Genomic DNA, 14,039 nt, shown 5'->3' on the forward strand with positions numbered 1-14,039 from the left:
TAATGTTTAAATACTCTAAGGAAAATCGCAACGATGTATTCACATTTATATTTATTTTACTAGCAAACTCACAAACACACACACACATACATACACATATTTATTCCATTGTTCGATATTTTATATCTTAACATAGATGACGAAGAATATGGAAGTTTGGGTATTAAGAGGGCTGTTCAGTAGTAACCTGTAATAGTTCAATTAATCTGATCTTACTGAACGGGTCACGTTCAACCTTGTTTAATTGATCTGGTATTACTGAACGGGTATCACTTATCACAGATACACTAATAAGGATATTCCCAATAACCGGATCTTACTCACCTCTAATTCATATGCGTCTCCTGAAAACTAGACATCAGTCACTTACGCTATTTTAGCAGTTTATAGTCTATATTTGTATTTTTAATCAAGATTTTTTTTTCGTGAGAACAGAGTACACAAACTTTTCATATAAATAATAAAGTACACACTTATATTGTTTAATGCGATTTCCACAAATTTCTCACTTGTACTGATGTTTTATTATTATTGTTACAGGAATAATTGCTTCTACATCAATGGGAACATGAGATTTGCGCTATCGGTAAGTTCTTTTATTTATTTATATTATTATTGTAGTCATAATACAATTACTGTTTAAACAGTTTTTAATTTATCGCAGTTTTTGTAGAGACTTCGGTCTATTCTATGAACGTCGTAAATGATTAGTTTTAACACAAAAAACCATGAAAATAAAACACCATGGGTTATGTCACTCATTTTAGATAGATACTTGTGTATCAACGTACCTTCAATTTTTTTATATATTTTTTTAGACACCGCTTGCGTTTTTTATTTTAATTTAAACAAAAAAATTCAATTCTCAAAGAAAATAGAAAGGAATATCGTTGAAATTTTTAAATACAATATTTGTGAGTGTTTCCAAATATTCGTTCACAAATCTAGGTTTGTCCATTTAGGAATGATTTGTTTTGACATCTCAACAAAGATGAAGAAGAATGTGGAGGTGTAGGTGTTTATGTTTGTTTAACTGTGTTACTTGAAGAAGAAGAAGAATACTTATAGGATGATATAATATTAAATTTCTAACTTCATAGTCATAAAAAAACTCAGTCATTGGTCAAAAAAAAAATAATGACTTTTCCTATTGTTGAGAAAACTCTTAAGTCAGAGTTTCTCGGTTCGAACTCACTCTACCACAATTTGATACCTACTTTTAATAATTTGCCGCTTAGGCTCACAGAAATGGTATGAAATTGAAATATTTGTGTAAATAATAAAAACAAAAATATTTCTCTTTTTTAATAGATATCGTCATTTTTTATTATTTCTGTTGACTTTTTAGCGACAGTCAAAAATCAATTTCTCAGTCTGTGGTTACAATAAGCAACGAAATAATTTGAATCGTGGAACAAGGTGTCAACTGTTCTCATATTTCGGAAAAATTTCCACTTACCTGACATCCGGTATGTTCTATTTCCGAATTGTATATTTGTGCTTGGTCTATTCTATAACTATTTATAGTTGATTTGATTATGCAGATCACTAGCTCATCTACCCAGATTAGCTAACTTAAACACAGTCAACGGAAGTTAGATAATAATCGATTTAAACTACGAAGTTTATTGCGATTTTATAATATAATTATTGATAATATTGAATTTTGTTATATTTGACATTAATTTTATAAATACATTTAGATTGCTGAAATTGCATTAAAGCCATTAAAAACATTAAAAAATGTTATCATATTCCGATTCTTGTTTACACAAGGAAAATTGCTACATTTAATTATTGCGATTTCATATATATAATAAAACATACATGTAGCAACTCGCTTAATAAAGTACTTACTAGCTAGTTTACTTACCCTCGTAATTTTTTTTTTTTTTAAACTCTTTATTCCAGCTTGCTGCTATTTATTTACATTTTATTCAAAGCATTAATAATTTGAATTCTTAATAAAATAACTTCCATAAAAATATTTTATAAATCATTTATCCTAATAATATGTAGATTTTTATATCCAAGGTGAGTTTATGTTGTGGATAATAACTCTACGCGAGTCTAGACGATTTATGACTCAAGTTTTCGATTGCGATAAGCGCAATAGAAGGAATCATTCAATCTTTACAACAAACTTACAACATAAATTTTACAATAACCCATTTAAAATTATATTTTATGTTATGTTATAGTTTATATAACATTTTTTTATATTATTGTTGTTTCAACTTGAAATGAAACATCTATCGTTCCTTTTATTTGAAAAAATGTTGAATCTGTGCATCCCAGGGCTTATGACCTGTCATTGTGATCGCTTAAGCCAGCCAAATGCTAGATTGTACAAATAAAGCTTTAAATTTGTAAAGTTTTATTATTTTGATTGAATTGAAACAAATTTAAAGAAGGGATGGAAGTATTTATATAATTAACATAAATTTTCATGAGTCCTAATTAGATACCCTGCGGAACACCTGTGTGGTATATCGTCCGGTCAGATGGAAATGATTCGTTAGCTGAAATTTGATTTGATCCTTCCTCTTGGTGATGGTCACGTGTTGTAATCACGCATTTACCTAAACCGTTCATCCCTCGGCAATCTCTTTCATCCCCCGCCTTACAGCCTCAAGTATTATAGTGAATCCTCAACCCCTCCCAATGTCCGTACCCGGATCCATAGATTGTCGGCTTTAATCCTTCCGTCCTTACAGGAAATGATCAAATAGGACTTGGAATCTTGTCGTTTAAAACATTAAACAACATTCTCCTTTTATTGATTTATTCGAAATTTGCTTTGTGGAATTTGGAAATAATAAAATAAATAAATTTACAACATTTTGAGTGTTTCCAAATACTTGTTCACAAATCTGGATTATCCTCAATTGTGATTCAAGAACAATGTTTGAAAATTGGTTCATATATGTAGAACTTTCAAGAATTTGAGTAGTGTGGTTGTCAATAATGGGTAGAATTGGTGAATGTTACACGTGTGTAAAGTGATCACTTAAACCCGCCTATGACGGTTGTCAGCCTCGTAAATGCCCAGACTTCCATATAAAAAATTAAAAATAATATAATAAATAAATTAATTTATCGATTTGGTGTTTAATTTGTAGAACTCCATTTTAATTTATGTATTAATTGTTAAATAAAACAAAGATTTTTTGAGTCTACTAAGTTATATTTTGTTGTTAAAAAAACACATTAAGAATTTGTGATAATTGTTTCGCCTAGTTTTATGGCATTCGTTTAAAAATGCCATAACTAGGCGAAACAATTGTCACAATATTAATTGTTTTGTGTTTTTATAACAATAAAATACAACTTAATAGACTCAAAAAATCTACTATTGATTTACAAATTAATACATCAATTAAAATTGAGTTCTAAAAATGAAACAGGAAATCAATAAATAAATTTATCATCAGGTTCGCGCCGCCTAGGACGACCACTGCTGACAATTCGTCGGCAGTTCTCGTCAGAACTTTGGGACGCGGATCTGACTTGAGAGGATGCAAAGGAGCTGGCAGCTGACAAAAAAAGCCAAGAGACAGTTTGTGGACTCCATATGCTCCACTTAGGGAGCGGATATGGTTTAATTATTTATTAATTCAACAAAATTACATGAATTTCGTAGAGCATAATGGCTGATACAAAAACTGATATGGGATTTAAATGAGTCACAAAGTTTTTCATATGATTTCCGATTCAACGGGCCTATGCATATTCAATGCCGGTTTTCATTCACCCCTCACCCTTCACCCTTCACCCCCCCCCCGCACATCGCATCGGGGCAATGCTATCCCTCTCGGTGACGTCACGTGTCCTCTGAAATATTAACTTAGAGCCTTGTTAATTTCCAGTTTAGCGGACGTTGATTCTAATCAAATATTGAAGTTTCCATCAAATGGAAACATTATTACAATCCAAACGGTAAAATGTCTATATATGGACATATTTCTACTGGCATATTAAAAAATTTACATTAGCAAGTTGGTATAGTATTTATTTTTAAGTGGAATAGAAAAATTTCTACCGCTAACATATGCACATTATCGCCGCTTTACCGGGGAGGTACCCAAATAAAATAGAATGCCGCAGTCTGTATTTGTAAAACATAATTCGCCTTCTACATGTATAATTATTATTCCGTCGATTATTCTGTTTCAATTATGAAATAAAAATTTAAAAAAAACATTTAAAAAACTCACCGATAACTCAAGTTTTCCTCTGCTTCTAAACTACATTCACCACAATGATTAAGGAAAAACTTTTTGTTTTGTTTTTATACTACTACTTGAGTTTATTAATGACTACTAGTTTCAGAAGCTAAACTTCCATCGTTAGTTCTGAATAATAAGTAATCAATTCATAATGTTATTATTCAGACCTGACGATGGAAGTTTAGCTTCTGAAACTAGTAGTCATTAATAACTCAAGTGGTATAAAAACAAGTGTTTCCTTTATAATTGTAACATATCTTACCACAAAGTAAATGCCAAAACAATAAATAAATACATTCACCTCATATTTAGACATTCTTTCCGTAGTTATTTTTTTCCACATTTTAGAACCTAAATATAGACCTGATAATAGAATGGATATTCCGATACCAGTAGTCATGAAGTAGAATTTTTAAATGGGACTGTAGTCCCACTTAAACAGTGGGACTGTAGTCACAAAGTGAACGATGAATGATGAGGATAGTGTTATATTACTATACCACAAAGTTAACAATGCTTTTGATATATATTTAATTGGTAGAACTCTATTTTAATCAATTAATTATATGTTAAAAAAACAGTGTCAGAATTTAACATTTAATATTTAAATGCTTTTAATATACAAATAAGATAAATTACCGTTTAAATGTTTCATTTCATAGATGGTAAATATAGAAAATGAATACCTTTTCGCATCAATAAAAATATATACTAAAGAACACTACTGTTACAATCAGAGTTAATTGAAAATGTATTAAGTACTGTTCATTTCATTTAGTCTCATTTTTTCCATTTTCCTAGATTCCTAGATGGAATCGATAAATCTTCCGGTATGTCCATACGGTTCAAATGATAAAAGGGCTCATTACAAAGTTGATACAGGCCCAATTATTAATAACTGATGAGTGTTTGAAACGGTTACCATGGCTGCCACCCCGTGACGTCACACGGCCACCCCTGCGTATCCAATTTTATTTGTTTAGCGCAAATTCCACACGTATTAATAATGGCTCCGACAACTGGGTTTGCGAACAAATATCAAACTCTCAGCTTGCAAAAACCATCGTTAATTTTTCATTTTTAAAAGTACGGCTGTTAATGAATGTAATTTTTGGTTTAAACACGGATAACTGATTTTTGGGCACATTTTGGTAACACCTTTGTAAAGCGAAATAAGGTTAACTAAGTAGAACTAGAAATAATAATAATATATTATGTAAAATATTTACAATACAAAACAATACATATATCGGTAGTGTAAAGGCAAAGGGGTGTATCTGTCTCAGATCAAATTTTACAGGAGAGCAAAAAAAACTTGTGAAATTAAATAACTCATTTGTTTTATGTATTTTAATATGTACATATCGAAAGAAAACTAAATAAGTGTTGCAACTACAGCTTTATTTTTTGCCAGATTATGGAATACACTATTTTAGACATTTTGTGGAACAAACTTAGAGAGTGAAAATTTTTAGAGATACCCCTTTGCCTTTACACTACCGATATATGATACAAGAAGGATCATCTTCTGTAGTTTGGTTAGAAGTAAAAAAAAAAAAAAACTAACTAACCATCCCGCCACTTCCCCGCAGGGGTAGGCAGAGAGAATAGAACGCCACACCACTCTGTCTTTGCAAACATTCTTCGCCTCTTCCACGTTCATGCATCTCCTCATACATACTCGCCGATTATTACGACTCCTAACCTGACCACTAAAATAAATAAAAATATTCATATTTACTATTTACCTCTTTTTTATAAAATAAAGTAAATATTATTTTAGTACTACTACTACATTTTATCTAAATTTTAAAGGCTCTAGAAAAAACCTTCTTTCTACAGACCAATTATTGGTCTTGATAAGGAAGCTGTTTTTCTTGAAATCGATTTATTTTAATATTATTTTATGTTTTAATATAAATGAGAAATAAAGTGATATTAAGTGATTTGATTATAAAATGGAGAATCACAAAGTCAGTGCTTCAAATACTTGATTAAATAAATACCATGCATACTTTAAAATAATGGCTAGTTGGCATTGGAGATGCAAATTGCAGTCGCCTCAGATGCAGTCAGAGGATGGTCGGTGAGCAATAAAGTTGGAATTGAAACTGTAGAGAGTTAGCCTGAATCAGGCTGTGACGGGCGGAGGCTGCTGTGTGCTGGGGGAAGGAATTTGTTATTGGGGTGATCATTTGCATTGTAAAGAATAGTTGCCATTTGGTAGTTGACTGGAATAAATGAAAAAAATGTTTGAATAGAGCTAAGCTATTCGTCTTCGTATTGCACAAATCAAAATGAAAAACTTTAATGAAAGAAAGAAATTTTTTAAAGCTTTTAATTATTATTTTTCGGAGGTTTTGGGTTCGATTTCCAGGGGTGGGTCAAATAAATATTAGTGATTTTTTTCACTCTAACATTTATTCAATATTACCCTGCACTGGTATCTGAAGCAAAGTGCTGATCACCTTTCCTTCGTGTGTTAACGATCAGGATAACACTTTTTTATATGATGCAGTGTCCTATGCACTATTAGGGTGCGGATAAGGGTTTAAATAAATGAAGGAAAAATTATGCAATCACATTTTTTTAATGAATAAAAATTCTACCGTTTGTGACCCAGATAACGTGGTTTCTTAAATGAATGTGGGTGACTTTTGATTATTAAAAATTGAACACTTATGGCAATGAATTGAGCCACGATTTCGTTTCAAACGACTAGTTTCGAAAACTATAAATGTTTTTATCGACAGGTAAATCCTTCACAAAAGGTAGTCCAGTTTTATTTTATTTGATCTGTGACCGAGTTTCGTCCTTATCAGTTTATGATAGGAAAGCTTTACAAAAATCTAAATCTAAAAAAGCATAATCCGAAAAACTATATTTAAATACGACCCTTGCCTAGGTTTGTCAACGAATGTTTAGAAAGACAGAGTTTTGTGGCGTTTTTTCCCTCTGCCTACCTCTGCGGGGAAGCGGCGTGGTAGATTGTTAGTTAAAACACTACCATCTCTCCATCCCCACACTATGATCTTATACTTTATTATCTACCTACCTTTGCGCAGAAACAAGGTGAAAGTTTATATATAATTAACTCATAACGAAAAGAAGAGGGAAAATAAATTATAATTTTTGCATAAAAGTTAACATTACATTTTTCCGTCGAAAATTCAAATGTTTTTTTACTAGTGAAACTGAGTCACAATAAAAAAAAGCTCCGCACTAAATTTTCTTTATTTCTAACTGTCTCCTCTGTTACATGCCTTTGTAGTTTAATACCTTACCCCATGACGTCACACTAAGACCTTATCCCTGGGGCGTGTCTGAAATTCTCGGCTTAAGACTTTCCATAAACATCACCATGATACTACTCTCATGTAAATAGGAATATTAAAATACTAAAAAGGAAGGTTTTATTGGTGTAAGCACTACCGTTGTGAAAATTATATTCCTGTTTCCTATCTACACGCAATGGTGCATAGAACACTGCATTACATCTATGCTGTGTTTACGTTACTGTGCATTTATCTCATTTAGCTAATATGATATTCCCACAGTTCACAATATAAGTTTACAATATGAGAGAAAAAAATGCCATTTTTCAAACCCTATCAGCATTAAATCTGGACATCCAACACGTTAGTTAAACGAGAAAAACATATGTAGAAAGGTTTTTTTACCAACTACTGTATAAAATAGTTTATATATTTAAATGATTTTTTTCAAATTTCTACGAGTAAATGAACCACCAATAATATTTTGAATGCCTCTAAATATTTGAGATTTGTATCACGATATTTTAATTCATATTTATATTATTATTGAAGAACCGTTCATTGTTATGCTGATATGGAAGTAAAGGTATTTATTTGCTTATTATTTTACAAATATTATTTTAACTGATATTTTTTTGTTACAATCGCATGAAATCGTAGAACTTTAACTTTAAATATATACATTTTTAAAGTATAATATGGTTAAAGCGATGTAATTTTTTTTTTTAATTTGAAGCTTAATTAAGGCCAAGATAAGCAATTTCGAAAAGTCGAGCTATAAACATACCAAATGCAAGTATTATACGATTTATATCCGAGGTGAACATAAAATTTGATATAAAAAATGGTTTACCATAAAAATGAAACCTTAGAGCAGTGCTCCGTAACCTGTGTGCCGCGGCATACTGGCGTGCCGCGATCAAATTCAACGTATTTGACATTTGACATTTTTTCACTATGTATTTCATATCAAACACATAATACGCAATTTATATAATACGCGACAAATTATATTTCATAATAGTATCTATTTTAAAAGGAGAATATACATAATAATTATTAGATATAATTTTTTGATGGTCCATATGTTGGTTTTTAGTGTGCCGCGGAATTCTAGGAAGTTTTTTAGTATGTCGTAGATGAAAAAAGGTTGCATAGCACTGCCTTAGAGTAATCAAGACCTATGCTGACATGTTTTTTTTTAAATTTTTTATATTGAGTTACTGTACTTTTGTCTTTATAAGCGCCCTTGAGGTAGTATTTTACAAGAATGGCGCTGTACAAATTATCCAAATTATTATTATTTTCATTATTACTTTTCACCATATTGTATTAAAACACAACATTTAAAATCCTCAGTAGAGATCATTGTACCAAAAGAAAGTTTGTATAAAACGTTTTTCCCGCACTGTGATATATATTTGACGTGATTTTACTCAAAAAACGATGCTTCAGGATGCGTTGCTGTTTGAATTTCATTACTGTCACACTCCAGCCGCCGCACCTAAGGCGAGGAAGAGGGCCACCCGCTTGGAATGTGACTTGTTTGCAATTCGTTATTGTAGGGTAGTGTTTCCAGGGAATGTTTAAAGTGTTGGAAAGTGGAGAAATAAGGGATGGGGGTAAACATAGGATAATTGAGATTATGCTGCAGGAATAAATATGACATTTGCCCGAAAACTGGCATGTTTGTGCAGGAATTAGCTGTTTAAAAATATGTATTTATGGTTGGAAAAATATCTACAATTTAAAGGTTTCTTAGAATTTTAGAAGCAATCTTTAAATCATTTACAATAATCGAAAAATATTATTGACAACATTTTGAGTGTGTCCAAATACTTTTTCTTTTCATCTCACCAATAGAAGTCTCTAGTGAAGTTCTAGTGATTCAAGAACAATGTTTCAAAATTGGTTCATATTTATAGAACTTCCAAGAATTTGAATAGTGTGGTTGTCAATAATGGGTAGAATTGGTGAATGTTACACGTGTGTAAAGTGATCACGTGAACCAGCTTATGACGGTCTTCAGCCCCGTAAATGCCCAGACTTCCATATTCTTCTTCATCTTTGATGAGATGTCAAAAAATAAAATGAAAATATTATTGATGCCAAAATAAAGTTAGTGTAAAATAGTGCAACATTTTTTTAAAAAATATATATAAATTTAAAAATTATCATTTAAAAAATATTTTCTGAATAGCATTTCAAATTTCATGTTGTTACGAATAAAGCATTTTTTTTTATTTCCGATCCACCATATTCTATGATAATTCATTTTGCGTCGTAAATTTTCTAGATATTTACCCTCTGTATTTCATGTGAAAAAAACATTTAAACGCAACCAGTTGCGTTATAACATATTATATTTACTAAAAATTAAAACGAATGTTTTTTTTTTTAATTCCATAATTTGTGCATATTTGTATGGTTTCTTTTACTTAAGAAATATACTATCTTCTTCTTCTTCTTTATATGCCAAGTTAGGCCTCCCGACGTTGACTATCACTTGAGAGTAATTCTTCTTGTCTCGGGTAGCTCTGAACAATATCAATATGACATGTTAATACTGTAGCGGTCGATAAAATCGCTAACAATAGTAAATTCTCAGAATCCAAAAACTGCAACTATGTAGAACAAAGGAGGCAGTGACCGGGAACAAAAGAAGTGCACACTTCCAGTGAAAGACTACCTGGATTTGTATTGACTAACATGTCAACGGACTTTGATCCTCAACCGAGACAAAGGAACAAAGAGTTCCCAAACGATATAAAATGGGTACAGCCCGTGCCTCCATATCTCATTCCTCCACCGGGAACTCGTCGAGTACTATCTCATTCCTCCACCAGTAACGCGGCCACGACGATCGACATCTCACTCCTACACTGGGAACGTAGCCGGTACCACCATACAGTCGACACCCGTCTACCGACGTCGTCACGAGAACACCGCATCAAGACCTCGCTACGATCTCCAGTCTAGCACCCTCGTCAACATCACGAAGATACTCCGGCCAGCCCGACAATCCATCTACGCTGCCACGCCGCTACAACACCCCTACGACGCAGCCACGTCATCGCTACACAGCACCACCTCGTGTAGCACCTTTCGACCAATAAATACCTATTCAACACGACCATCGTCTTTTATCACCACTCACCCCCAAAATACCAAAATAACAGTGGGTTTTTTATTTGTGCAATTAATTGCAATTTATTTAAACATCGAAAAAAATCGTTTTATTTTATAAAAATGTCCAATAAATGCGATGTTTATGATGAAAAAATGGAAAAAAAATATGCCATAAAAATGATCGAGCGGTAAAGAGCTAGCAGATAACAGATATTCCATAAAAATTATAAAATATACAATAGAACTTTTTTTAAAAGAAGAAAAAATTAAATATTTATTTGAAGCTTATTTCAGTTCAAAAGCTGCTGAACCACTGTTTTAAAAGAATTTTCAGCAGGTTACAAAATTAAAATTCCTACTACCGTATTACAGTTTCCTTCTTCTACACATTCTTTTTACGCAATAATTCTAAGCGATACGGTGAAACAGGATTTAAAAATGCGGTCATGTACATAAAAACGTGCATGCTACATATTCAGGGCGTCTAACGTTGATTACAGAACAGCCTTTCAGCAGACCTGCGCCTGATTTGCCGCAATCCGCGTATCACCCATCTTCCCACAGAAATGTTTTATAATGATGAGTCGTGTGTATTTTGTATTTCACCAATATGCAGGATGTTATATTAAAATATAAAGTGAAACAAGTCGGCATTTTCTAAATTTAGTTTTTTTAAACCCTTATCTGCATTCGATGGTGCATAGGGCATTGCATCATATAAACGCAGTGTTTTCTTGATCGTTAACACGTGAAGGAAAGATGATCAGCCCTCCGCTTCAGGTACTAGTCCAGGGTAATATTGGATAAATATCAAAGTGAAAAAATCACTTTAATATTCATAAAATATTTATTTGACTTCCCCGGGAATCGAGCCTCCAGAACGGTAGCGAGGGAGTTAAACGTTAATCTAAACAAAATTTATGGGATATAGCAGCTCATTTTTTTTGAATTTCTAAATGTTATTCAAAATTCAGGCAAATTTATTTAAATTCTTGGTTCCTAAGATTCAAAATTACACGATAAAGTCATTCTGTGTGCTGTTTAAGGTTACTACCTGACGAGCGTCTAAAACTTGAGGCATGTTACTTCATTTAAAAAAATGTTTGTACAGAATATATGAACATTGGTAGACTAATAGGTTAAAACCAATACATTGTAATCAATCAAAAACATTTACTTACTAGTGATACTTATCAAATTTTTTACCTTAAATATTTATACCTTAAGTGAATTTATACAAAACCACTTTAATATTTTGTGAAAATTCATGATGTTAACATAGCATTCCCTCTTAATGCCGTAAAAATATTACAGGCATCCTTTTATAAAATTAAGTTTAAAATTCTTTTAAACAGTAAACATAGCTCTCTTCTGTACTGAGCACCACATATAAATATGCACGCTGTCCATTCCTCCCTTAATCAAGCCACCCTGTTCACATTTCACGATCCTCACGAATGTTTGGAATTGTAATATAGCACAACACCCTCACACCACGTGGGCCGGACGTAGGAATATATGTATAATAACGTATGTTATATTATGTACAGAGCACAGTATCTGGATATGTTTATATTAACTGAACTAACTTTGAATGGCACGGAATATTTAGCATATCAACCCTAAATTATATGCGGGATTTTCAGTAATTTCACTCGAGTGGTCTCTTAAATTTTATCATCAATTTATTACTGGTAAAATTAAAGGCTATTTGGGTAAAAATAAATTTAAAATTGGCAAATTTAAAACTTTCGATGATATTATTGAGAAAATATTGGCCAGCAAATTTTTTTCTAAAACTTTTTTACAAGGGATGACGTTCTAACTATAATAACTCATGTAACGGTTTTACAAACGATTTCAAGATTTGAATTCATTATTATTACAGGTCGTTAGCCCTGTAAATACCCTTATTTCTTTATTCCCCTCTGAAAAAGTATGAATTTGAATATCCCAAGTCGCCCATATCTTGTATAAAGCGATAGTTTAAAGCTTTGAATAATTTATTAAAATACTGAACAAATAATTCTTCCCCTAACCCTGGTACATGTTATATATATATATATATTTATATATATATATATATATATATATATATATATATATATATATATATATATATATATATATATATATATATAAATATATATATATATATATATATATATATATATATATATATATATATATATATATATATATATATATATATATATATATTTATATATATATATATATATATTTATATATATATAGATATATTTATATATATATATATATATATATATATATATATATATATATATATATATATATATATATATATATATATATATATATATATATATATATATATATATATATATATATATATATATATATATATATATATATATATATATATATATATATATATATATATATATATATATATATATATATATATATATATATATATATATATATATATTTATGTATATATATATATATAAATATATATATATATATATATATATATATATATATATATATATATATATATATATATATATATATATATATATATATATATATATATATATATATATATATATATATATATATATATATATATATATATATATATATATATATATATATATATATATATATATATATATATATATATATATATATATATATATATATATATATATAGATATATATATATATATATATATATATATATATATATATATATATATATATATATATATATATATATATATATATATATATATATATATATATATACATTTAATGTGTTTAATTGAAGCAATACTAATTAATAACAGTCGTCAGATCATTGAACATATATTTGGTAGGGTAACGAAATGTTTTGCATTTAAGTAAATACGAAAATGAAACATAAAGTATTTTACCATATTTCGCCACATCAGAATGTTGGAAGAGACGTTTTAATGTAATTGGATTTCCGGTAACAACCATCCCTTTACGATTACCATTACAGCAGGGGTTGGTATTTTATTTAGGACATGATAACTTTATATTAGCTAAATAAATATCAGGCGCTCCATAACGTTTGCTTTTCTCCGTTTGACCAACGGAGATGAAATACGTTTTTATTATTTATTTTCAGAAACGTAGTCTATTTACGTGACGTGTATTTTCTTGTTGGGGAATTTCGTATTTTTATACGTCCTAAATGATATTAAACTCTTGTTACTACGTGAGCACATTAATGGATACATGTTTAGCACAAAAAATAATCAGCGTTTAGAACCTGGTAACTTTTGTTGAAAAAGTTTGGTAAAACAATTGGTGATGGTACTAGATCAGTTCTTTACATCTCACCAATAGATGTCTCCAGTGAAGTTCTAGTGATTCAAGAACAAGGTTTCTAAAT

The 14,039-nt window shown here is 30.2% G+C and overlaps 1 protein-coding gene across 1 annotated transcript in view; it reads left to right on the forward strand.

The window, feature by feature from the left end:
- Positions 1 to 544: 544 nt before the first annotated feature.
- GABA-B-R1 (gamma-aminobutyric acid type B receptor subunit 1) overlaps positions 545 to 14,039 on the forward strand; it is a 216,228-nt gene continuing 202,733 nt past the window's right edge. Inside the window, exon 1 of the mRNA XM_088271038.1 lies at positions 545 to 586. Coding sequence (XP_088127164.1) covers positions 569 to 586 — 18 coding nt within the window. The 5' untranslated portion in view covers positions 545 to 568. The remainder of the gene's footprint in view (positions 587 to 14,039) is intronic.

Source organism: Brachycentrus maculatus, unplaced genomic scaffold, assembly GCF_059751285.1.
Source record: "Brachycentrus maculatus isolate JH-2025_06_01 unplaced genomic scaffold, ASM5975128v1 h1tg000418l, whole genome shotgun sequence".
NCBI classification, from domain to species: domain Eukaryota; kingdom Metazoa; phylum Arthropoda; class Insecta; order Trichoptera; family Brachycentridae; genus Brachycentrus; species Brachycentrus maculatus.